The following is a 25,802-nucleotide window of genomic DNA, read 5'->3' on the forward strand; positions in this document are numbered from 1 at the left end:
TCCTGTATGATTTTACCAAATAAACCAAATATGCCTCTTTTGGACTTTTATCAGATTTTTAAAAAGGCTAACTTTAGGCCGGGCGCAGTGGCTCATGCCTATAATCCCAGCACTTTGCGAGGCCAAGGCAGGCAGATCACAAGGTCAGGAGATCGAGACCATCCTGGCTAACACAGTGAAACCCTGTCTCTACTAAAAATACAAAACATTAGCCAGGCATGGTGGTGGGTGCCTGTAGTCCCAGCTACTTGGGAGGCTGAGGCAGGAGAATGGCGTGAACCCGGGAGGCGGAGCTTGCAGTGAGCCGGGATGGCGCCACTGCACTCCAGCCAGGGCGACAGAGTGAGACTCTGTCTCCAAAAAAAAAAAAAAGGCTAACTTTAGAATTTGACTTTGGAAAGTTTGTCAGATATCAAAGGTTTAATCAAACATTTGATATTACAACATGAAAGTCCAGGTCACTGTAAGTAAAGGGGAAAATCTTTACTCATTGATAGAGAGAGGGGAGACTCCACTTTCCAAACAGGACCCAAAAAAGATGGCATGAGGCCAACTGAATGTCCCCTCTTTCCCTCCCTTTTTTCCTGCTGTTATTCAAAAGGCAAACAAAAATCTTTCATTCTCTTTTAATATTACATCAAAATCTTGTTCAAAAAGGAAACCCAAATTTCACCTTTCCATTAATGTACTATTAATGTTAAATCTGATTTTTTTTTTTTTTTTGAGACGAAGTCTCACTCTTGTCCCCCAGGTGGGAATGCAATGGCGCGATCTTGGCTCACTGCAAACTCTGCCTCCCGGATTCAAGCAATTCTCCTGCCTGAGCCCCCCAAGTAGCTGGGATTACAGGCATCCAGCACCACGCCCGGCTAATTTTTGTATTTTTAGTAGAGATGGGGTTTCACCATGTTGGCCAGGCTGGTCTAGAACTCCTGACCTCAGGTGATCCATCCACCTCGGCCTCCCAAATTGCTGGGATTACAGGCATGAGCCATCACGCCAGGCCAAATCTGGTTCTTAATAAAACCTTACAAACAAGTCTATCCAATCTTACTTTGAACATAAGACAAAATTTCCATAAATGTTTTATAATTTTCTGTTAAACAGCAGATCAGCTCACTAAGAAAGCCCTGTTATTCAAACACACGGGCCCGGATTCTGACCCTGCATCAGTGTGCTTTTATTTCAATGTTCAACCTACAGAAAACTAAATCATCCCCTTTAAATCCTAGCCAACTTGCTCACATCCACAGAACATCCTGAACAAGATCAATCCTTCACAAACCCTTCACGACTTGCTTAAACCTTCAGTTTCGTCCCATATCTCTGTTAGGGCAACCCTTAAAAATCTCTGCAGCAGACAAAATTACATTCTGTTTTACAAAAAAAAAAAAAATATCAAGCCTTCTTATAACCTTTTACAAAGAACACATTCTACTTCCCTTCTACACCTTGCGTGTAAATCTGTTTCTCCAGTAGTCTCAAGTATGTGTTACACTGTTAACTCTTAGCAACTTTTACTTTTGCTGAAAAACCTGGTAAGGAAGCAGTTTTCACCATGTATAAGATTGGAGAGCCCAGGCAAGGAGATTGCTGCAGATAATGTGTGACTCTTCCCAGCCTCACCAGGGGACCTAGCTAACTCCATGTGTCCCCAGGCCTTCCCTAGAATCTAATGGCTATCAAACAGACAAGTCAAACACTTATTAAAAGTCATAGAAGCAGCTTATGGCCTTAAAGCATCTAGCAAACGGTACTAAGCATTCCTAATCTAGACCAAATGTGTAAGCTTCCCAGCAACCATCTTTTAACTGTCTTTATTTTTCAAAGATTATCAGTCACATGACCTAAAAGGCATTAAAGTTTCTATTTTCCTGACAGTGTTTGATTTAAGCACTTGCTTTTCTTTTATCACTTAACTTTTATTTTAAGTTCAGGGGTACATGTGTAGGTTTATTATCTAGGTAAACTTGTGTCATGGGGGTTCATTGTACAGATCATCTCATCACCCGGGTACTAAGCCCCAGCACCCACTTGTAGGGAAAAGAAAGAGAGATCAGGCTGTTACTGTGTCTATGTAGAAAGGTAAGACATAAGAAATTCCATTCTGACCTGTACCTTGAACAATTGTTTTGCTGAGATGCTGTTAATTTGTAACTTTGCCCCAGCCACTTTGCCCCAACTTTGAGCTCACAAAAACATGTGTTGTATGGAATCAAGGTTTAAGGGATCTAGGGCTGTGCAGGACGTGCCTTGTTAACAAAATGTTTACAAGCAGTATACTTGGTAAAAGTCATCGCCGTTCTCTAGTCTCAATAAACCAGGGGCACAATGCACTGCGGAAAGCCGCAGGGACCTCTGCCCTTGAAAGCAGGGTATTGTCCAAGGTTTCTCCCCATGTGATAGTCTGAAATACGGCCTCGTGGGATGAGAAAGACCTGACCGTCCCCCAGCCTGACACCCGTAAAGGGTCTGTGCTGAGGTGGATTAGTAAAAGAGGAAAGCCTCTTGCAGTTGAGATAGAGGAAGGCCACTGTCTCCTTCCTGCCCCTGGGAACTGAACGTCTTGGTATGAAACCCGATTGTACATTTGTTCAATTCTGAGATAGGAGAAAAATCGCCCTATGGCGGGAGGTGAGACATGTTGGCAGCAATGCTGCCTTGTTATTCTTTACTCCACTGAGATGTTTGGGTGGAGAGAAACATAAATCCGGCCTACGTGCACATCCAGGCATAGTACCTCCCCTTGATTCTTTTGCTCACATGTTTTTTGCTGACCTTCTCCCTATTATCACCCTGCTCTCCTACTGCATTCCTCTTGCTGAGATAATGAAAATAACAGTCGATAAAAACTAAGAGAACTCAGAGACCAGTGCCAGAGCAGTTCCTTGGTATGCTGAGTGCCGGTCTCCTGGGCCCACTATTGTTTCTCTATACTTTGTCTCTGTGTCTTCTTTTCTCAGTCTCTCATCCCACCTGACAAAAAATACCCACAGGTGTGGAGAGGCAGGCCACCCCTTCACCCATTACTTATTTTTCCTGATCCCCTCCCTCCTCCTACCCTCCAACCTCCAATAGGCCCCAGTGTGTGTTATTCCCCTCTATGTGTCCATGTGTTCTCATCATTTAGCTCCCACTTATAAGTGAGAACATGCGGTATTTGGTGTCTGTTCCTGCCTAAGTTTGCTAAGGATGATGGCCTCTAGCTCCATCCATGTTGCTGCAAAGGATATTATCTCATTCTTTTTTATGGCTGCATAATAATATTCCATGGTGTATATGTATCGTATTTTCTTTATCCAGTCTACCATTGATGGGCATTAGGGTTGATTCCATGTCTTTGCTATTGTGAATAGTGCTGCAGTGAACATACACATTTATGTATTTTTATGACAGAATACTTTACATTCCTTTAGGTATATACTTGGTAATGGGATGGCTGGGTCAAATACTATTTCTGTTTTTAAGTCTTTCAGGAATCACCAAACTGTTTTCTACAGTGGTTGAACTAATTTACATTCCCACCAACAGTGTATAAGCATTCCTTTTTCTCTACTACCTTGTCTTGTCAGCATCTGATATTTTTTGACTTTTTTTGTTTGTTTGTTTGAGAGAGTTTCACTCTTGTGGCCCAGGCTGGAATGCAGTGGCATGATCTCGGCTCACTGCAAACTCCGCCTCCTGGGTTAAAATGATTCTCTTGCCTCAGTCTCCTGAGTAGCTGGGACTACAGGCACACACCACCATGCCCAACTAATTTGTGTATTTTTAGTAGAAACAGGGTTTCTCCATGCTGGCCAGGCTGGTCTTGAACTTCTGACCTCATGATCCACCCACCTTGGCCTCCCAAAGTGCTAGGATTACAGGCGTCAGCCACCGCACCCGGCCATTTTTTGACTTCTTAATAATGGCCATTCTGACTAGTGTGAGATGGCATTTAATTGTGGTTTTGATTTGCATTGCTCTAACAATCAGTGATGTTGAGCTTATTTTAATATGCTTCTTGGCCGCATGTATGCCTTATTTTGAAAAGTGTCTGTTCATGTCCTTTGCCTACTTTTTCATGGAGTTGTTTTTTTCTTGTAAAGTCATTTAAGTTCCTTATAACTGCTGGATATTAGACCTCTGTTAAATGCATAGTTTGCAAAACCTTTCTCCCATTCTGTAAGTTGTCTGTTTACTCTGCTGATAGTTTCTTTTGCTATGCAGAAGCTCTTCAGTTTAATTAGGTCCCATTTGTCAATTTTTGCTTTTGTTGCTATTGCTTTTGGTGTCTTCATCATGAAATCTTTGTCATTTCCTATGTCCAGAATGGTATTGCCTAGGTTGTCTTCCAGGGTTTTTATAGTTCGGGGTTTCACATTTAAGTCTTCAATCCATCTTGAGTTAATTTTTGTATGTGGTAAAACATAGGGGACCAATTTCATCCTTCTGCATATGGCTAGCAAGTTATCCCAGAGCCAGTGATTAAATAGGTAGTTCTTTCCCCATTGCTTGTTATTATTGACTTTGTTGAAGATCAGATGGTTGTAGCTGTGTGGCCTTATTTCTGGGCTCTCTATTCTGTTCCTTTGGTCTATATAGACCATAATATGTCTGTTTTTATGCCAATACCATGCTGTTTTGGTTACTGTAGCCCTGTAGTATAGTTTGAAGCTGGGTAGGATGATTCCTCCAGCTTTGTTCTTTTGCTTAGGATTGCCTTGGCTATTCAGGCTAATTTTCAGTTCCATCTGAATTTTAAAGTAGTTTTTTCTAGTTCTGTGAAAAATGTTATTGGTAGTTTAATAGGAATAGCACTGAATCTATAAATTGCTTCAGGTGATATGGCCATTTTAACAATATCGATTCCTCCTATCCATGAGCATGGAATATTGTTCCATTTGTGTCATCTCTGATTTCTTTGAGAAGTGTTTTATAATTCTCCTTGTAGAGATCTTTCACCTCACTGATTAGCTGAAGTCCTAGGTATTTTATTCCTCTGTGGCAATTGTGAATGGGATTGCATTCCTGATTTACCTCTCAGCTTGACTCTTGTTGGTGTATAGGAATGCTAGTGATTTTTGCAAACTTATTTTGTATCCTGAGACTTTGCTGAAGTTGTTTATCAGCTTAAGGAGTTTTGGGCCAAGACTATGGGGTTTTCTAGATATAGGATCATTTGTCTGCAAACAGGGATAGTTTGGCTTCCTCTCTTCCTATTTGGATGCCTTTTTAATTTTTTTTTTTTTTTGAGACACTCTGTCACCCAGGCTGGAGTGCAGTGATGCAATCTCAGCTCACTGCAACCTCCACTTCCTGGGCTCAAGTGATCCTCCCGGTTCAGCCTCCTGAGGAGCTGGGACTACAGATGCAAGCCACCATCCCCAGCTAATTTTTTGCTTTTTTTTTTTTTTTTTTTTTTTTTGTAGAGACGAGGTCTCACTGTGTTACCCAGGCTGATCTCAAACTCCTGAGCCCAAAGCGATCCACCTGCCTCAGCCTCCCAAAGTGCCGGGATTATAGGAGTGAGCCACCATGCCTGGACAAGATGCCTTTTATTTATTTCTCTTGCCCAATTGCTCTGGCTGGGACTTCAAATACTATGTTGAACCGGAATGGTGAGAGAGAGAATTCCTATCTCATGCTGGTTTTCCAGGGGAATGCTTCCAGCTTTTGGCCATTCAGTATGATGTTGGCTGTGGGTTTGTCAGAGATGCCTCTTATTATTTTGAGGTATGTTCCTTCAATATCTAGTTTATTGAGGGTTTTTAACATTAAGGGGTATTGAATTTTATAAAAAGCTTTCTCTGACTCTATTGAGATAATCATATGGTTTTTGTCTTTAGTTCTGTTTATGTGATGAATCACATGTGTTGATTTGTGTATGTTGAACCAAGCTTGCATGCCAGGGATAAAGCCTACTTGATCATAGTGGATAAGCTTGATGATGAGCTGCTGGATTCCATTTGCCAGTATTTTGTTGAGGGTTTTTGTGTCGATGTTCATTGACGATATTGGCCTGAAGTTTTTGTTGTTGTTGCTGTGTCTCTGCCAGGTTTTGGTATCAGAATGATGCTGGCTTCATAGAATCAGTTAGAGAGAAGTCTCTCCTCCTCAATTTTTTTGGAATCATTTCAGCAACAATGGTACCAGTTCTCCTTTTACATCTGATATACTTCAGCTGAGGCTCCATCTGGACCTGGGCTTTTTTTGATTGGTAAGCTATTCATTACTGATTCAATTTCAGAGCTCATTATTGGTCTGTTCAGGGATTCAATTTCTTCCTGGCTCAGTTTTTTGTTTTTTGTTTGTTTGTTTTTGAGACAGAGTCTTGCTCTGTCTCCCAGGCAGGAGTGCAGTGGTGCAATCTTGGCTCACTGCAACCTCTGCCTCCCAGGTTCAAGCAATTCTCCTGCCTCAGCCTCCTGAGTAGCTGGGATTATAGGCATGCATCACCATGCCCAGCTAATTTTTATATTTTAGTGGAGATGGGGTTTCACTATGTTGGCCAGGCTGATCTCAAACTCGTGATCTCAAGTGATCCACCCACCTTGGCCTCCTAAAGTGCTGGGATTACAGGCATGAGCTACCATGCCTGGCCCTGGCTCAGTCTTGAGAAGGTGTATATGTCCAGGAATTTACCCATTTTTTCTGGATTTTCTAGTTTATGTGCATAGAGGTGTTCATAATATTCTCTGGTGGTTATTTATATTTCTGTGGGGCCACTGGTAATATCTCCTTTGTCACCTCTGATCGTGTTTATTTGGATCTTCGCTTTTCTTCTGTATTAGTCTAGCTAGTGGTCTATCTATTGTATTAACTTTTTCAAAAAACCAACTCCTGGATTTGTTGATCTTTTGAATGGTTTTCATGTCTCAGTCTCCTTCGGTTCTGCTCTGATTTTGGCTACTTCTTGTCTTCTGCTAGCTTTGGGGTTGGTTTTCTCTTGGTTCTCCAGTTCTTTTAGTTGTGATGTTCGGTTGTTAAATTGAGATCTTTCTAACTTTTGATGTGGGCCTTTAGAGCTCTAAATTTCCCCTTAACACTGACTTAGCTGTGTCCCAGAGATTCTGGTATGCTGTATCTTTGTTCTTATTAGTTTGAAAGAACGTCTTGATTTCTGACTTAATTTCATCATCTATGCAAAAGTCAATCAGGAGCAGGTTATTCAATTTCCATGTAATTGCATGGTTTTGAGTGAATTTCTTAGTCGTGATTTCTAATTTGGTTGTGCTGTGGTCTGAGAAATTGGTTGTTATGATTTCAGTTCTTTTGTATTTGCTGAGGAGTGTTTTTTGTTCAATCATGTAATCTATTTTAGAGTATGTGTCATGTGGCAATGAGAAGAATGCATATTCTGTTGTTTCGGGGTGGAGAGTTCTGTAGGTGTCTATCAGGTCCATTTGTTCCAGTGCTGAGTTCAGCTCCTGAATTTTTTTGTTAATTTTCTGCCTTAATGATCTGTCTAATACTGTCAGTGGGGTGTTAAAGTCTCCCACTATTATTGTGTGTGAGTCTAAGTCTCTTTGAAGGTCTTTAAGAACTTGCTTTACAAATGTGGGTGCTCCTATGTTGGGTGCATATATATTTAGGATAGTTAGGTCTTCTTGTTGAATTGAACCCTTTACCATTATGTAATGCCCATCTTTGTCTTTTTTGATCTTTGTCGGCTTAGTGTCTGTTTTGTCTGAAGTTAGGATTGCAACCCCTGATTTGTTGTTTTCCATTTGCTTGGTAGATTTTTCTCCATCCTTTTATTTGAGCCTATGGATGTCATTGCATGTGAAATGGATCTCTTGAAGACAACATACCGATGGGTATTGGTTCTTTATCCAGCATGCAACTCTGTGCCTTTTAATGGGGGCATTTAGCCCATTTACATGCAAGGTTAGTATTGATATATGTGGATTTGCTCCTGTCATCTTGTTAGCTGATTATTATGCAGATTTGTTTGTGTGGTTGCTTTATAGTGTAACTGGTCTGTGTACTTTGGTATGTTTTTGTAGTGGCTGGTAACAGTCTTTCTTTTCCATATTTAGTGCTGCCTTCAGGAGTTCCTGTGAGGCAGGTCTGGTGGTGACAAATTCCCTCAGCATTTACTTGTCTGAAAAGGATCTTATTTCTCTTTCACTTATGAAGCTTAGTTTGGCCGGATATGAAATTCTGGGTTGGAATTTCTTTAGGAATGTTGAATATTGGCCCCCAATCTCTTCTGGCTTATAGGGTTTCTACTGAGAGGTCTGCTCTTAGTCTGATAAGTGTTCCTTTGTAGGTGACCTGGCCTTTCTCTCTGGCTGCCTTTAACTTTTTTCCTTTCATTTCAACCTTGAAGAATTTCATGATTATGTGTCTTGGGGATGATCTTCTCATGGAGTATCTTACTCTGAGTTTCCTGGATTTGGATGGCAGCCTCTCTAGCTAGGCTGGGGAAGTTTTCATGGATGATATCCTGAAATCTGTCTTCCAAGTTGCTTACACTCTCCCCATCTCTTTCAGGGACACCAATGAGTCACAGATTTGGATTACAGAATCCCATATTTCCTGGAGGTTTTGTTCATTCCTTTTCAAAGTTCTTTTGTCTCCATTCTTGTCTGACTGTCTTATTTCAGAAAGCTAGTCTTCAAGCACTGAGATTCTTTCCTCCACTTGGTATATTCTGCTATTAATACTTCTGATTGCATTATGAAATTCTTATAGTGTGGTTTTCGGTTCTATCAGGTCAGTTATGTTCTTTTCTATACTGGCAATTTTGTCTGTCAGCTCCTGCATCATTTCATTGTGACTCCTATCATCCTTGGATTGGGTTTCCACGTACCCCTACAGCTCAACGATCTTGGTTCCTATCCATATTCTGAATTCTATTTCTGTCATTTCAGCCATCTCAGCCTGGTTCAGAACCCGTGCTGGAGAGGTGGGGCAGTCGTTTGGAAGAAAGAAGGCACTCTGGCTTGTGTTGTCTTGGTTCTTGAACTGGTTCTTTCTTATCTTTTGGGCTGATGTTCCTATGCTCTTTGAAGTTGCTAACCTTTGGATGATTTTTTTTCTTTTATCCTATTTGATGACCTTGAGGATTTGATTGTAGTATAAGTTGGATTCAGCTGACTGGCTTTGTTTCTGGATGATTTTAGGGGGCCAAGGCTCAGTTCCCAACTCCCGGACTGTGTGCTCTAACTGGGGGACTTGTATCAGGCACCAACTTTGTTCTCTGGCTCCTGGAGGTTACGAATCAACTGCACTGAGGGATCAAGGTGCTCCTCACTACCGGTCACTACACTCTGATAGGTGGTGCCAGCCAGTGCATTTTGCAGTGCAGTGGCAGCGGGATCCATTCTTGCCTGCACATGCCAACAGCCGTGGTGGCAGCAGCACAGGGTGCACGTTCATCGGTTGTGGCAGGGTGCTAGCAAGTGCTGGGGTGCCTGCCTCTGTGCAGGTGTTCACCACAGTGGCAGAAGAAAGCACCTGTGGGGCAGGGCCCCCTGCTGGCAACAGCCATGCTGGTGGTGGTGTTGGGATGGAGGTGGAGCACCGGCAGGCCCAGGCCTGTGGCATTCTTTGTGCCCCACAGGCAGGGTGGTCCCTGTTCTGTGCCTAGTTTCACTCCCGCAACAGTGTTGGTGCAAGAGTGGGGTGCAAGGGAGGTGGGGCTGGCTGGCTCTGCATCTGCCAAGGCTCCAACTGCAATGGCAGTCAGCAGGGGGCGTGGGGCAAATGGTACTCCTGCCACAGCAATGGCAGGGCAGGGTGCAAACACACAGGTACACTGGCGGGCAAGGAAAGCAAAACCCACCTGCACAGACATGCACTGGCAAAAGCAAGATGGGGGGTGACAGTGGGCCCTGGAGAAGCTGCAGTGTGGGAGGCAGTGGGCAGGCTGGCACAGGGATGTGGGGGCTGCCCTGCTGGAGCTCTCCACCAATCAGGCATGGTCCACCAGTGCAGAAGCTATGCTGCAGGCCCCCAGGGCACCCAGAGCTGCCCTGCAAGCAGGCGTGGCCAGGCCGGGGCCCTGAGAGAGGCCAGCAGACCAAGGCATGCTCGGGTCAGACTGGCCCCATCTGATGGGCAAGACCGCCCTGCAAAGATCGCATACAACAGCTCCCCTAGGGCTAAAATCTCCTATGGGAGGAATTTGAGCCTGGGGGATGGCCCTCCACTACAGACGCTCCTGCACCAAACCCTCCGGGCTCTGCCTCAGCTGGCTGCTGCCCACACACCTTCTCTAGGCAGCTCTCTCTGCCACCTCGAGTGTCCATGGTGGTTAATCTCCTCCTGCCAGGATTCCAGAGGCCCGTAGTGACAGTGGGCTCCTCCTTGCCAGTTCAATTCACCCATTCTCCCTGAGTCTTGGGGACCAGTAACGAGTCCTAGTGCACAGTGGCCCCGTGCAGGGTTCCCAGCTTCCTCCCGCTTCAGCCTAGCTTCTGTGTCCTCCTGCAGTCCACTCCTGGTGCCTTCCCTCTGAAGATCTGTTGGAAACATGCCAGTTGTCTCTGCCCCTCAGTGGCAGCTGTTTCACCTGGCTACGTTGTCGGCTGTCTTCCAACTTTTAGCCTATTTTTCTTTAATTCAGTTAATTAGAGCTCTTTTTTTTTTTTTTTTTTTTTTTTTTTTTTTTTGAGATGGAGTTTCACTCTTGTTGCCCAGGCTGGAGTGCAATGGCACGATCTTGGCTCACCGCAACCTCAGCCTACCGGGGTTCAAGCGATTCCCCTGCCTCAGTCTCCTGAGTAGCTAGGATTACAGGCATGCACCACCACGCCCGGCTAATTTTGTATTTTTAGTAGAGACAGGGTTTCTCCATGTTGGTCAGGCTGGCCTTGAACTCCCGACCTCAGGTGATCCACCCACCTCAGCCTCCCAAAGTGCTGGGATTACAGGCATGAGCCACCGCACCCGGCAATTAGAGCTGTTTTATAGAAAGACCACAAGCGACACATTAAATACACAGACAGACAGAAATGAAGAATCAAGACAGAATTCCGTTGACTAAGAAGTGTTTAGAGGGAGAGCAGGGGCTTTAAAACAATATCTGCACAAATATAGCCCAAATGTCGGCTTTAATGAAGTCGATTTCTAACTATAGAGCTCTCAAAAGAAAAATCCTTTTAAAATCTGGCTGGGCATGGAGGCTCACGCCTGTAATCCTAGCACTTTGGGAGGCCGAGGTGGGTGGATCACCTGAGGTCAGGAGTTCGAGACCAACCTAGCCAACATGGTGAAACCCCATCTCTACTAAAAATATAAAATTAGCCAGGCATAGTGGCGGGCACCTGTAATCCCAGCTACTCGGGAGGCTGAGGCAGGAGAATTGCTTGAACCCAGGAGGCGGAGGTTGCAGTGAGGCAAGATCACACCATTGCACTCCAGCCTGGGCAACAGGAGTGAAACTCCATCTCAAAAATAAAAATAATAATAATAATAAATCTTTTATTACCAGATTTCAGCCAGGACAACGGGCCAATATTTCTGGCTTTTGAATTGTTTTACTAAAGGTAAATCAGTGAGCCTTAACGAAGAGGATGACTTAACCACAGATATTCAAAGTGTCTCCAAAGAGATAATAAGTGATTTTTACAATGTCTAAAATCTCCCCAAAGGTAGTTCAAGACAGAAAATCAGAAGCTGTCCACAGAGGGGAAAATAATCAATAAGTGGCAAAAGTCCAGCAAGTATTAGACCACGAAGGACTCACTCCCAAAGCCAGGAACTGAACCCAGGCCACTATTGCAAAGAACCACCAGAGCCTTAGCTAGCTGATCTCTAGCACAAGGTGGCTGCTGGTGTCTTTCCCAGGAGTCAGTTCCAACAGCAACTCAATCTAAAAAGCCCGCTAAAGTCCAGATGGCAATTTTCCAGGTTTTTACCATATTAGCAAAAGGTATTTCCAGAAAGGGAGTAAAGCAGGCATCTCCGTGATCCCCAAGAATTTACTCTCAGAAATGGGCTTAAGAAAGTGATAGGAGGCCAGGCGCGGTGGCTCACACCTGTAATCCCAGCACTTTGGGAGGCCGAGGCGGGCAGATCACGAGGTCAGGAGATCGAGACCATCCTGGCTAACACGGTGAAACCCTGTCTCTACTAAAAATACAAAAACAAAATCAGCTGGATGTGGTGGTGGGCACCTGTAGTCCCAGCTACTCGGGAGGCTGAGGCAGGAGAATGGCATGAACCCAGGAGGCAGAGCTTGCAGTGAGCCGAGATTGCGCCACTGCACTCCAGCCTGGGCGACAGAGTGAGACTCTGTCTCAAAAAAAGAAAAAGAAGAAGAAGAAGAAAGCGATAGACAGTAAAAGCCCTGTAGGGACGAGACCTTTTAAGACAAAACTCTTGAGAGGGCTCAACACACTCAGGGGAAGAGCAAGGCAACTCATTTCTGACTCCTGGTCCTCTTGGACCAGCCGCCTGACGTGAACTTGAAAATTCCTGCCCTCCGGATGGTGGAGACCAGGAGAGAATTCCTGCACATGGTCACAAAGTCACGCTTTCAAGGACATAAACCAAGACAAGAGGGAAACTTCCTCCAGTTTTTGCTCCAGGAACCCGCAGCAAAGTTTGTCACTGACCAGCCTGTCGGACCAGGTTGAGCCGTGGGCTTCCAGGGGTCCTGAGCTCATGTTTATCCTGTGGTGCCCCCTCTTTATGACAGAACAACAGAGAAAAACGAATTCATAGCACAAGGTACTCCAGATTTGCTACAGCCTCAGACTAGCCTCACAAATCCTTTTTCTCATTAATAAACAATGGTTTTTACCATTCACTCAAGCAGTATGCACAGAGAGAGAGGGCCCAGAAGCCTGGCTGGTAAGGCATTATTATTATTTTATTTATTTTTTTTTTTGAGGTGGAGTTTCACTCTTATTGCCCAGGCTGGAATGCAATGGTGCGATCTCAGCTCACTGCAACCTCCGTCTCCCGGGTTCCAGTGATTCTCCTGCCTCAATCTCCCACGTAGCTGGGATTACAGCCGCCCACCACCACACCTGGCTAATTTTTTTTTTTTTTTGTATTTTTAGTAGAGACGGGGTTTCACCATGTTGGCCAGGCTGGCCTCGAACTCCTGACCTCAGGTGATCCGCCCACTTTGGCTTCCCAAAGTGCTGGGATTACAGGCATGAGCCACTGCGCCCAGCCCGGTAAGACATTCTTACCCTGTTGCTGGCATGCCAGGTTTTTTGGGTCCCCTTTCCCTGGGCTGCCCTGGTGACCCTGCTCACAGCACCAACCACAGCTATGGGGGCGAAGCCACATCACAAAGGAAAATCACCTTTTTCCACTTCATGGAATCACAGGGGGAAAAAACCTCTCGATTTTGCAAGATGCTGCCCAGTAAAATTAACATTTTCCATCCCAGCTGTTGCAAAATACAAGGAAACAGACACAGGTCACCTCGCTCAGCAGCCAACATTGACCTCACAAGGCTCAGACTTGCCCCCTGTGGTCCCTGGTGTCTTTGATGCACTCAAGGTGGGGAGGGATGACCTCTGACCGGGAATTCAGTGGGTGGTCTTTGGGCCAGATGGGCGAGCAGACGGACACCCCCAATCAGGCCTGTTGAGCTTCCACTAACAACTCCTTCAGGGCTCACCAAATGGGACCACACAAATAAGGAGGCTTCTCTGAGTGAGGCTTGCTGGACTTCCGCCAGTGACTCCTTCGGAGATCCCCTCCACGTGTTCAAACACACATACGACACCACCACAAGTGTTTCCACTCAGAGGCACTCACCACGCAGAAGCCGGGTCCAGCTGTCATGGAGTCCAAAACCAAGCGGGGGTGACAGAAAGGAAAATAAGATCTTGGGTCCCCAGACTCACTATGCCAAAGGAAAAAGTTAAGCTTGGAAACTGAGTCATGCAAAAAACAAAAAAAAACCCTGCCTTTCCTTTTGTTCTTAAACGGACAGCTACAAGATAGAAGGCCACGTGTCTCCCCAGGTGGCCTCCCTCACCTGAAAATGTAAATGAACAACAAATCAGCCAGGCGCGGTGGCTCGTGGCTCACGCCTGTAATCCCAGCACTTTGGGAGGCCAAGGCCGGTGGATCACCTGAGGTCAGGAATTCGAGACCAGCCTGGCCAACATGGCAAAACTCCCATCTCTACAAAAATACAGAAATTAGCCAGGCGTGGTGGTAGTGCATGCCTGTAATCCCAGCTACTCAGGAGGCTGAGGCAGGAGAATCGCTTGAACCCGGGAGGCAGAGGTTGCAGTGAGTTGAGATCGCGCCACTGCACTCCAGCCTAGATAACAGAGTGGGGCTCCATCTCAAAACACACACACACACACACACACACACACACACAAATCAACTGTTCCTCTGGCCCCCGCTTTCACCTGCAACCTGGAGAGCAGTGGACACTGATCACAGCCTCACAAGAATATGACCCTCCCTTTTTTCCTTTCCTCCTTCCCCTGCGGCCACTTCTTTCTTTAAATATTGAAGCCCCAAAACCCTCTTTGGAAAAGGAGTGGGCTGCACACCCTACTGTGGCTTCTGCCTCTTTTTCCCGGGCATGGCTTCAACCTTGGCAAAGTAAACCTCTGAACTGGTTGAGACCGTCTCAGTCACTCTGTGGGAGGGGCCTCCCCTGAGGTTGGGGAAGATGTCCCAAGAGGAGAGGACAAGCAGCAACTCAGGGAGGCCTGGAGCCAACTTCGGTTTCAGGGTTGAGCCAGGGTCAAGGGCAGTGGAAGTTAGAGGAAGAGCCTAAGGCCCCAGTGGTGGGAGCAGATGCTGAAATCCCCGGGAGCACTTTGGACTGTGCCCTGGGAGAGGCGGGAACCAAGCCTGAGAGCAGAGTACTGGCAGCTGCACATTGGAATGTGAAGCCTGGACACAGGGAGGTCAGGCAGCGAGCTCACGGCAGCCCAGCCAGAGAGTCAGCCTGCTCTCCCCGCACTGAGCCAAGGCTGGGAGACAGCCTACCTCCCGCCAGAGCCAGCAGGCAGGTCCCAGCCCAGCCTGCCCCGTCCCGCCCCAGCCTGCCCTGTCCTGCCATCTGCACTCCCCGTCAGGCCTCCTGGCCAGCCCCACAGTCCCTGCCTTCCAAGAGACACAGGCAGCGGCAGCAGGGGCTGGATGGGGGAGGCCAAGAATCAGGGGCGCTCCCCCACAGGACCCCTGAATCGTGGCCAGAGAAAGGTCAGGGCAGGATGAGGCCCGTGGCCACGGGCAGATCTCAGGTGGCTGACCCGTCCTAGGAGCACACAGGGCAGGTGTGGCTCCTTCCCTCTTGAACCCAGAAAACAGGGCAGAGCTCATCGGTGGCCTCATCTGCCAGCCCCAGTAGTGAGGCCGCCAGCTCATTCTTCATGGGGCAGCAGCATCTGGCTTTCTGGCTCCAGACACCGCCTGCTGGGCCAGGCCTTCAACCAGGTCCCTCCTGACAGCAGGCACGCCTGAGTCCAGACCCGAGACAGAGCTGGGAGGCAGCCTGCAGCAAACGTGCCCCAAACTCCACATGCGCCTAACCCAGTCCTGCCAGGGGAAAGTGCTCCAGGCTCCGCCCTCTCGCTGGAGGCCCACTGCTCACTCTCACCCATGGGACTTCTCCCCACAGGCCCCAGCAGCCTCCTCCCGTCATCGGAGACACTACCAGGACAAAAGTCTTCCACAACTAGGGCCAAAGGCCTCTTAGGCATGGAAGTCTCTCTGAACCTATTCTGGTTCGGAGGTTGCTTGATTTAAAATTTTAAAAATTAAGAAAACAAAAGCCTCCGCATGAGAGCAGGCCCGTCCCAGTCTTATGATCTCTCTGCTCTGGTGTGTGAGGGGGAGGGAGTCCCGTGTGAGGAGGAGGGAGTGCCGAGTGAGGAGGAGGGAGTGCTGAGTGAGGAGGAGGAGGGAGTGCCGAGTGAGGAGGAGGGAGTGCCGTGTGAGGAAGAGGGAGTGCCGAGTGAGGAGGAGGAAGGAGTCCCGTGTGAGGAGGAGGGAGTCCCGTGTGAGGAGGAGGGAGTGCCGAGTGAGGAGGAGGGAGTGCCGAGTGAGGAGGAGGAGGGAGTGCCGAGTGAGGAGGAGGAGGGAGTGCCGAGTGAGGAGGAGGAGGGAGTGCCGAGTGAGGAGGAGGAGGGAGTGCCGAGTGAGGAGGAGGAGGGAGTGCCGAGTGAGGAGGAGGGAGTGCCGTGTGAGGGGGAGGGAGTCCTGTGTGAGGGGGAGGGAGTGCTGTGTGAGGGGGAGGGAGTCCTGTGTGAGGGGGAGGGAGTCCTGTGTGAGGGGGAGGGAGTGCTGTGTGAGGGAGGAGGGAGTGCTGTGTGAGGGGAGGAGGGAGTGCTGTGTGAGGAGGAGGAGGGAGTGCTGTGTGAGGAGGAGGGAGTGCTGTGTGAGGAGGAGGGAGTGCTGTGTGAGGGAGGAGGGAGTGCTGTGTGAGGAGGAGGAGGGAGTGCTGTGTGAGCGGAGGAGGGAGTGCTGTGTGAGGGGGAGGGAGTCCTGTGTGAGGGGGAGGGAGTCCTGTGTGAGGAGGAGGGAGTCCTGTATGAGGGGGGAGGGAGTCCTGTGTGAGGGGGGAGGGAGTGCTGTGTGAGGAGGAGGGAGTGCTGTGTGAGGAGGAGGGAGTGCTGTGTGAGGAGGAGGGAGTGCTGTGTGAGGAGGAGGGAGTGCTGTGTGAGGAGGAGGGAGTGCTGTGTGAGGGAGGAGGGAGTGCTGTGTGAGGGAGGAGGGAGTGCTGTGTGAGGGAGGAGGGAGTGCTGTGTGAGGAGGAGGAGGGAGTGCTGTGTGAGGGGAGGAGGGAGTGCTGTGTGAGGAGGAGGAGGGAGTGCTGTGTGAGGAGGAGGGAGTCCTGTGTGAGGAGGAGGGAGTCCTGTGTGAGGGGGGAGGGAGTCCTGTGTGAGGAGGAGGGAGTCCTGTATGAGGGGGGAGGGAGTCCTGTGTGAGGGGGGAGGGAGTGCTGTGTGAGGAGGAGGGAGTGCTGTGTGAGGGAGGAGGGAGTGCTGTGTGAGGAGGAGGAGGGAGTGCTGTGTGAGCGGAGGAGGGAGTGCTGTGTGAGGGGGAGGGAGTCCTGTGTGAGGGGGAGGGAGTCCTGTGTGAGGAGGAGGGAGTCCTGTGTGAGGGGGGAGGGAGTGCTGTGTGAGGAGGAGGGAGTGCTGTGTGAGGAGGAGGGAGTGCTGTGTGAGGAGGAGGGAGTGCTGTGTGAGGGAGGAGGGAGTGCTGTGTGAGGGAGGAGGGAGTGCTGTGTGAGGAGGAGGAGGGAGTGCTGTGTGAGGGGAGGAGGGAGTGCTGTGTGAGGGGGAGGGAGTCCTGTGTGAGGGGGAGGGAGTCCTGTGTGAGGAGGAGGGAGTCCTGTGTGAGGAGGAGGGAGTCCTGTGTGAGGGGGGAGGGAGTGCTGTGTGAGGAGGAGGGAGTCCTGTGTGAGGAGGAGGGAGTGCTGTGTGAGGGGGGAGGGAGTGCTGTGTGAGGAGGAGGGAGTCCTGTGTGAGGGGGGAGGGAGTGCTGTGTGAGGGGGGAGGGAGTGCTGTGTGAGGAGGAGGGAGTGCTGTGTGAGGAGGAGGGAGTGCTGTGTGAGGGAGGAGGGAGTGCTGTGTGAGGAGGAGGAGGGAGTGCTGTGTGAGGGGAGGAGGGAGTGCTGTGTGAGGGGGAGGGAGTCCTGTGTGAGAAGGAGGGAGTCCTGTGTGAGGAGGAGGGAGTCCTGTGTGAGGGGGGAGGGAGTGCTGTGTGAGGAGGAGGGAGTGCTGTGTGAGGAGGAGGGAGTCCTGTGTGAGGAGGAGGGAGTCCTGTGTGAGGGGGGAGGGAGTGCTGTGTGAGGAGGAGGGAGTGCTGTGTGAGGAGGAGGGAGTGCTGTGTGAGGAGGAGGGAGTGCTGTGTGAGGGAGGAGGGAGTGCTGTGTGAGGGAGGAGGGAGTGCTGTGTGAGGAGGAGGAGGGAGTGCTGTGTGAGGGGAGGAGGGAGTGCTGTGTGAGGGGGAGGGAGTCCTGTGTGAGGGGGAGGGAGTCCTGTGTGAGGAGGAGGGAGTCCTGTGTGAGGAGGAGGGAGTCCTGTGTGAGGGGGGAGGGAGTGCTGTGTGAGGAGGAGGGAGTCCTGTGTGAGGAGGAGGGAGTGCTGTGTGAGGGGGGAGGGAGTGCTGTGTGAGGAGGAGGGAGTCCTGTGTGAGGGGGGAGGGAGTGCTGTGTGAGGGGGGAGGGAGTGCTGTGTGAGGAGGAGGGAGTGCTGTGTGAGGAGGAGGGAGTGCTGTGTGAGGGAGGAGGGAGTGCTGTGTGAGGAGGAGGAGGGAGTGCTGTGTGAGGGGAGGAGGGAGTGCTGTGTGAGGAGGAGGAGGGAGTGCTGTGTGAGGAGGAGGGAGTCCTGTGTGAGGAGGAGGGAGTCCTGTGTGAGGGGGGAGGGAGTGCTGTGTGAGGAGGAGGGAGTGCTGTGTGAGGGAGGAGGGAGTGCTGTGTGAGGAGGAGGAGGGAGTGCTGTGTGAGCGGAGGAGGGAGTGCTGTGTGAGGGGGAGGGAGTCCTGTGTGAGAAGGAGGGAGTCCTGTGTGAGGAGGAGGGAGTCCTGTGTGAGGGGGGAGGGAGTGCTGTGTGAGGAGGAGGGAGTGCTGTGTGAGGAGGAGGGAGTCCTGTGTGAGGAGGAGGGAGTGCTGTGTGAGGGGGGAGGGAATGCTGTGTGAGGGGGGAGGGAGTGCTGTGTGAGAAGGAGTGCTGCTGTGTAAGAAGGAGGTAGATGTGTGGGGGGAGAGTTGGCATTCGGCCGGGTCAGGACTCCATGGCCCTTGTCACAGTTGTGGGTAGAAATGGAATCTCTGTGACATCTCCTACTCCCCTTTCACCTGCCCCAAGGCAGGTCTCCAGTTCTCCCCCTCCTTTCTCATCAGGGGCCCAAAGAGGCTCATTCAGAGAGGATCAGTCCCATGCCCTGGGGGCAGGAATGCTGAGCACATAGAGGTTTCCTGGAGGGGCCACGTGGGCAGCATGGACGCTCCCCACCCCTTCCCGGAGAACGGAGACGGCGCCCTGTGCCTCTCATGTGTATCCGTTTATAATTAACTGCAAATGTGTTTCCCTGAGTTCCCTGAGCCACTCTTGCAAATCAATTGAACGCAAAACGGGGAGGGGCTGCAGTATTGCTGGGAAAGGAGGTCCTGATGCAGACCCCAAGAGCGGGTTCTTGGATGTTGTGCAGGAAGTAATTTGGGGTGAGCCACAGAGCACAGTGAGAGAAGCAGGTTTATTTGAAATGGCTCCGTTCCAGAGTGGGGCGTGCTCAGAAAGCAGGAGGAGGAGGGCCTGTCCTCTGTTAGTGCCTCTGCTTACAAGAAACTGTAAGGAGCTACAGTTACACCTGGAATGGGCAGATGCACTCACTAAGGATAGGGGCTGTGGGGGCCATCAGTGACCGTTCATCCTCCAACCTCAGGCTGCTCATTGAAATTATCTGTGAGTAAAGTGGCCTGCACTCTTGGGTTATCTGGACAGTCTGCGGGCTTGCTGGGAGATGCCCCATAGGGCCACAAATATTCTGCAATTATAATTGGTGTCCAGCTTGAGACGTGGCTGTTTTTAGACCATAAGCATTAACCTTATGGGTGCCTTGTGAGTGCCTCCTACTCACTTCAAGATGGAGTCACTCTGGTCACGTTTCATTAAACCAGAGGCCTGGTGAGCAAGCGTTCCTCTAACAGTGGGAACCTCAACATCGGGCCAGTCGGTAAGAAGTTCCAGAGGCTGGCCCTCGCAGCTCATGTGTGTGCGTGCGTGTGTGTGTGTGCGTGTGTGTGTGTGTGTGTGTGTAGGTGTCTTGGGGCTAAGCGCTCACCCTGTGGGATCTGACGCTATCTGCAGGTACCGGAATGGTGTCGGAGGACACTCGGCTGGTGTCCGCTGCAGAACTGATGGCTTGCTCGGTGGCGGGGAGACGTCCACCTGCCACATTTGGCCCCAGCAGTCTTGGGAGTCTCCTGTGTTGATGTCTTCTGTGTTGAGTGAGAGACAGGATAAATGGTTTGAGAGTTTTTTCCAAACAGCCCTCCTCCTAATGCAGCTTGTTTTCTGAATCAGAGGGTCCTGTCTTGAAGCGGGCAAACCCACCCATGCTTTCGTCCCACAGTTCTTACTGAGCCCCTGTCATGGCAGGGATGGCCCCAGGTGCTGGCTGCAGAGACAGAACCCCCTGCCCTCACCGCCAACATTCTAGAGGGGAAGACGCCCTGCCTGTGCCCCATGTAAGACCCAGATGCAGGGACTCCCCCGGGCCACAGCCTGATGGAGCCTCCTGTCCCCAGAGACAGCTGGGCCATCGCCCCCAAAGCTGTGGAAGCCCCACCCACGATGCCATCATACCACGGCCAGGACATCTCGTGACACACAGAGCCCCAGCCTCAGCCTCCATACACACACACATGCACCACACACACTCATGCAAAACACACACACAGCCACATTGACTGCACCCCTAGATTTGAGACAGGGGTGTTACAGGTGTCTCTCAGCCCCAGCCCCCTCCTGACCACACGGCCACCTGCCCAGCCTCGCATTTCCCCACACCCTCCCCCTACTCCTGTGTGGGGTTCAGAAGACCCCTCCCTGGTGCTCGCCCTGTCACCCAGAAAGGAAACGCACTGTCAACTGGAGAACAGGCCGGTGGCAGAGCCCTAGCGCCCACAGCCCCTCGGAGCGGGCCTGGCGGGAGGAGAGGCACCCACCGATGGCAGAGCCTCAGTGCCCCAGCAGAAGCCAGCACCCACAACCTCCCACCTCCCAACCCTTGCCGGTCTCCCCACCCCCGCCTGAGGGATGGCCAAGGAACAGCCCAGCCTGGAGCGGGAAGCAGGGACAAGATGACCTCAGGAATCCCAGGCTGCGGGGGTGCCTGCGTCCTCCCCTCCCGAGCTCCACTCCGCAGGCGAGACCCCCAACACTGCTCCCCGACACTCTCCGAGGCACCCCTCCTCCGTGCTCACACCCAAACACGTCTGCTCACCCGTGGGCCTCCCACCCCGAACACAACGAGGACTGTCCAGGTGTCAGTGACGGTCACGCCGACCTGGTCCCCTGTCCGGCCTCGCCAGGTCAGCACCTGCCGCGCGCACAGCAGGGCCGGGTGGAAGGAGACCGGGCCTGGCCGTGGCTCAGGCGCCACCTCGCTGGGGAAACTGGGAGGTGGTCTCAGCCCCCTTCTGGGCCTCAGCCTCCCCATCTGTCCGAAGGAGCCGGGGTAGGCCTGGGCGGCGCGGGGACCCCCACCGCGGGCTCGCCGACTCCGCCCGCCGGAGGCCCCTCCCGCGTCCCGCCCCTGCCCCCGCCCCGGGGCCGCGCGGCTGCCTGGGAGGCTCCGGGCCAGCCGCGGTCCAGAGCGCGCGAGGTTCGGGGAGCTCGGCCAGGCTGCTGGTACCTGCGTCCGCCCGGCGGTGAGTCCGCGGGCCCCCGGCCGGGACGCCCCCGCCACCTGCGCGCACGCGCTCAGACCCGGCGGCCTCGGCTGCGGTGCACGCGGCCCCGGCTCAGCCACGCGCGGCGGAAGGCGCCCTGCGGGGGCCGGGGCGGGAGAGGGTGGGAGAGAGCAAGAGGGGCGCACGGGGAGGCGCAGGAGAGGGGCTGGGGTTGCCGGTGGGTTGGTCCCCAGAGAGCTGAGCTTCTCCTCCCATCCCCCGCAGGCCTCCCCGAATGTTTCCAAAGATCTGGGGCGGGAGCGGGCGGAGACTGCCGCCAGGAGCCTCCCGGCCGCCCCAGGGCTGCGCAGCCACTGGAGCCCATCACCCAACTCCGGACGCTCCTGGCTCCTCTACGTGGGCCGGGAGGGACAGCCTTGAGGACTAGGGGAGGGGGCACGGGACCTTGCAGAGCTCCTGGCCGGAAAGGGAGGATTGACCGCCCCCGGCATATCACCCCGGAGCACTGGAACCCGCCCCCGCTTCTTGTTTTGGCACTGGTGGTGCTTGCGGTGAGGTCCAAGGAGCCCAGCCTCCCTGAGTGGACCGCCGGGCCCCTCCCCATTCCGGGACACAGGAGAGGCTCCCGCCTCTTGCTGGCTGGGCAGCCCCTAGATACCTGGCTCCCAGGGGCCAGCTTCCCTGAGCCTGGGGATGAGCCATGAGCCTGCAGCCTGGGCCCCAGGGGCGCCCCCCACGGCCTGCCGGCTGGCTCCCTCTGGGCTCCATGGCCCACCCGGCCTTCCTAATTGCCTTCGGCTCCCACCGGTGCCTTAGCTCAGCCTGGTGGCCCAGCGGGTTGGGTGCCACCCAGTGAGCAGGTGGCGGCACCAGCTGGACCTGTTTGTGGCCCTGTATGCTAGGACTTCCTCAGAGACAGCTCAGGGACCCCCCACACCAGAACCTCACTTTAGGGGGGTGGGGGGAAAAGGAATTGGAGATCCTTCCTCCTCGGGCTACTCCCTGGAGGCGGGGACAGGCCCCAGCCGGACTTGGCACTGTTTTTGGCCATCTGGGGCTCCCACTCCCAACCCCAGGATGTCAGCCCAGGTCTCACGGTCCTGGCCTGCTGCTCTCCCCTTAGGGCCTCTGCGGGCCCCTCTCCAGATCTGTTCTCTGAGGCATCCTCCTTACCCCCAGTGCCCAGCACTAGCTCCCCAGGCCCGGGATGCACCTCCCACTCCTCTGCCCACGGCTGTCCCTGGCAGAAGGCAGCAGCCTCCCCCTCCAACACCATGCACTCACAAAACAGAGAATCACGACCCCAGCTGGGTGTGTTCCAGATTCTTTCTCCAGCAGTGCAGAGGGTCCTGTGCAGAGGCCGAGGAGCAGCACACCGACCCATCTGGCCCCTTCCTGCTGGTGGGACCAGTGGCACACAGCCTTGTCTCTCGGAGCCCATTTCCCAGCCACAGAATGGGGAGTAGCAGATACTGAGTGGGGTGCTTTCCTCGGAACTGAGTAACATCAGGAATGGGGAGTGCTTTCCCCCTCAGCCATGCCCCACCTGGCCCCAGGTCTCCATGTCAGGGGAGCTGCCTGGGCTCAAGACACTGAGCCATCCCAGGGAAAATTCTAGATACAGATTAGCTAATATACACTGACAGATACGCATATAGATGTGTATATAGATTTCTCTTTTTTTCGAGACAGGGTCTCACTCTGTTGCCCAGGCTGCAGTGCAGTGGCATGATCATAGTTCACTGCAGTCTTGAACTCCCTGGCTCAAGAGATCCTCCCACCTCAGCCTCCCAAGTAGCTGACCACAGGCACGTACCACGCCCAGCTAATTTTTGTATTTTTTGTAGAAACAGGAGGTCTCACTGTATTGCCCAGGGTGGTCTCAAACCCCTGGCCTCATGTGATCCTCCTGCCTTGGCCTCACATAGCATGGAGATTACAGGTGTGAGCCGCTGTACCCAGCCCCAGACTAGCTAATATTATGACTGATCACCATTCCCCATTCCGCCAACACAGGACCACTGGCAGAGGCCACTCACTCTGCCTTCTTTTCTGTGGTTCTGAGAAGGCTGCTGAGTTTCCTCGTCTTGCCAGTGCAGCCCCTTCCTGCCAGGTTTCAGGAGGCGGATAGCCTAGAGCATGTCTGCACTGAGTGAGGAGTGGGTCAGGAGAGAAGCAGGGAAGTCATTGTGTGCTGGCAGGTCCCTGCCCCTCTGCTGTGTCCTCATCTGCAAAGTGGGGGTGCATGGTCTTGGGGAGGAGTGAGGCACCACCCGGCCCCCTAACCAGTGTGTCTCTCCAGAGCAGGACGGGCTGCTTTGGTTTGTGACCTCCAGGCAGGACGGCCATCCTCTCCAGAATGAAGATCTTCTTGCCAGTGCTGCTGGCTGCCCTTCTGGGTGTGGAGCGAGGTGAGGTGCCCTCGGGGACCCCAGACCTTTGTCCAGCTGTGCCCTGCTCCACTCCCTCTCCACCCCTCTCCCCTGAGCAGACGCCCCAGCAGAGGGCTCACCCGGCCTGGCCACACTGTCTCACTGTGTGTTTGAGTGTTGCTTGAGCTGCTCGACGGCCAGGGTGGGGTGTCACTGTCTTTGCTCTGCCTTCAGCCCAGGGCCTGGTATACAGTAATTTCTCAGTAAATGTCCACTGGGGTCAGGCCTGGGAGGGACACTGGAGGCTTCCCTGAGACAGATGTGTCCTCCTTCCGCAGCCAGCTCGCTGATGTGCTTCTCCTGCTTGAACCAGAAGAGCAATCTGTACTGCCTGAAGCCGACCATCTGCTCCGACCAGGACAACTACTGCGTGACCGTGTCTGCTAGTGCCGGCATTGGTGAGTGCCAGGCCTCAGACCGTGCCTTCCTCCCCTGGCCATCTCCCTAGCCCGGGCCGGGGCTCAGCAGAGGCCATTGCTGTCTGTCTGCAGCTGTCTGTCTCTCCCCTGACAGCCTCATTTCCCATGCAGGGAATCTCGTGACATTTGGCCACAGCCTGAGCAAGACCTGTTCCCCGGCCTGCCCTATCCCAGAAGGCGTCAATGTTGGTGTGGCTTCCATGGGCATCAGCTGCTGCCAGAGCTTTCTGTGCAATTTCAGCGCGGCCGATGGTGGGCTGCGGGCAAGCGCCACCCTGCTGGGTGCTGGGCTGCTGCTGGGCCTGCTGCCGGCCCTGCTACGGTTTGGCCCCTGACCGCCCAGACTCTGTCCCCCAATCCCCCAGCTCGGGAAGGAAAGCCCAGCCCTTTCTGGATCCCACAGTGTATGGGAGCCCCTGACTCCTCACGCGCCTGATCTGTGCCCTTGGTCCCAGGTCAGGCCCACCCCCTGCACCTCCACCTGCCCCAGCCCCTGCCTCTGCCCCAAGTGGGGCCAGCTGCCCTCACTTCTGGGGTGGATGATGTGACCTTCCTTGGGGGACTGCGGAAGGGACGAGAGTTCCCTGGAGTCTTACGGTCCAACGTCAGGACCAAGTCCCATGGACATGCTGACAGGGTCCCCAGGGAGACTGTGTCAGTAGGGATGTGTGCCTGGCTGTGTACGTGGGTGTGCAGTGCACGTGAGAGCACGTGGCGGCTTCTGGGGGCCATGTTTGGGGAGGGAGGTGTGCCAGCAGCCTGGAGAGCCTCAGTCCCTGTAGCCCCCTGCCCTGGCACAGCTGCATGCACTTCAAGGGCAGCCTTTGGGGGTTGGGGTTTCTGCCACTTCCAGGTCTAGGCCCTGCCCCAAATCCAGCCAGTCCTGCCCCAGCCCACCCCCACATTGGAGCCCTCCTGCTGCTTTGGTGCCTCAAATAAATACAGATGTCCCCCAGCTTCCTGCTCTGAGTGTGGCTGCCCCTTTGGGGGAGAGGCAGAGCACCCCAGGTTTGGAGGGTCCTGGGGTCTTCTGTGGTATGGCCCAGGGGGGTGGTGGGGGAGGAGGAGTAGTCCCCTGAGCCACAGCCAGCTGCTTGCCTGACCTCAGAGGGAGCCCCTCCCCAGTGCTCTGCCCTTTCTTCTGCCCCAGGTTCAGCAGGTGAAGTGAGTTCCTCCTCCCACAGCGGAAGGAGGTGTTGGGGGGCATGGAGGAAAGAAAGCGGGTGCAGGAAGGAGCACGCTCAGGCTGGGGCAGCACCCAGGGCCGTAGGACTTGGGAATGGAGGGTGTCTGTCTGGACCCGCTGGTGCAGAGGGCACAAAAGCTGGGCTGGGGCAGGACAGATGGGCCGGAGTGTAGTGAGTGGCCTGTGGGAGGGGCAGGGGGCTCCCACGCAGAAGCTCTGGGCAGCAGCCCTGACCCATCCGTGCCTGGACTGCAGCGCTGCCTGCTTCCCCCTGGCAAACAGGTGGCGGCCTCCTGACAGAAGAAGCCGGCCCAGGCCGCCGTGTCTGCAGTTGGGTGCTGTGCGCTGCCCAGAGGGCTCTTTGGGCTGGAGAGAGAAAACAAGAACAGACACCCAGTGGAGGTGTGTTTGTTCATTTCTCCAGGACAGTAGGAGGGAGCCGGCCAGGGTCTCAGCCACTTAGCGCCTGACCCTGAATT

General features: G+C 52.8%; 1 protein-coding gene and 1 long non-coding RNA gene across 6 annotated transcripts; one reads left to right on the plus strand and one right to left on the minus strand.

Moving 5' to 3' along the window:
• Nucleotides 1–9,402: 9,402 nt before the first annotated feature.
• LOC129524026 (uncharacterized) lies at nucleotides 9,403–21,018 on the minus strand. The gene is made up of 3 exons (XR_010135062.1): nucleotides 20,878–21,018; nucleotides 19,714–19,870; nucleotides 9,403–10,451 (listed from the first exon to the last, which is right to left on the minus strand). It is a non-coding gene; the product is annotated as an uncharacterized lncRNA (long non-coding RNA).
• Nucleotides 20,587–25,092, plus strand: LY6E (lymphocyte antigen 6 family member E). Of its 5 annotated transcripts, none has more exons than XM_063709566.1 (5): nucleotides 21,214–21,304; nucleotides 21,551–21,837; nucleotides 23,594–23,697; nucleotides 23,997–24,116; nucleotides 24,249–25,092. In XM_063709566.1, exons 3-5 carry the CDS (start codon nucleotides 23,646–23,648, stop codon nucleotides 24,470–24,472), a joined length of 396 nt encoding a protein of 131 aa, XP_063565636.1. In that variant the 5' UTR covers nucleotides 21,214–21,304; nucleotides 21,551–21,837; nucleotides 23,594–23,645; the 3' UTR covers nucleotides 24,473–25,092. The 5 variants fall into 5 exon arrangements, with proteins under 5 accessions (XP_063565635.1, XP_055205753.2, XP_055205754.2 ...); XM_055349780.2 differs by having other exon boundaries at nucleotides 21,215–21,304; nucleotides 23,589–23,697; XM_055349778.2 differs by lacking the exon at nucleotides 21,551–21,837 and having other exon boundaries at nucleotides 21,186–21,304; nucleotides 23,589–23,697.
• Nucleotides 25,093–25,802: the final 710 nt, after the last annotated feature.

Source organism: Gorilla gorilla, chromosome 7, assembly GCF_029281585.2.
Source record: "Gorilla gorilla gorilla isolate KB3781 chromosome 7, NHGRI_mGorGor1-v2.1_pri, whole genome shotgun sequence".
Lineage (NCBI taxonomy): Eukaryota > Metazoa > Chordata > Mammalia > Primates > Hominidae > Gorilla > Gorilla gorilla.

Excerpts from the sequence above, each read along its gene's own strand:
- LY6E (XM_063709565.1), top strand. The coding sequence starts at position 20,602 with ATGGCAGAGCCTCAGTGCCCCAGCAGAAGCCAGCACCCACAACCTCCC. Across the intron at positions 21,305-23,588 it reads GTACCTGCGTCCGCCCGGCG|AGCAGGACGGGCTGCTTTGG; the intron begins GTGAGTCCGCGG and ends GTGTCTCTCCAG. Across the intron at positions 23,698-23,996 it reads CCTTCTGGGTGTGGAGCGAG|CCAGCTCGCTGATGTGCTTC; the intron begins GTGAGGTGCCCT and ends CTCCTTCCGCAG.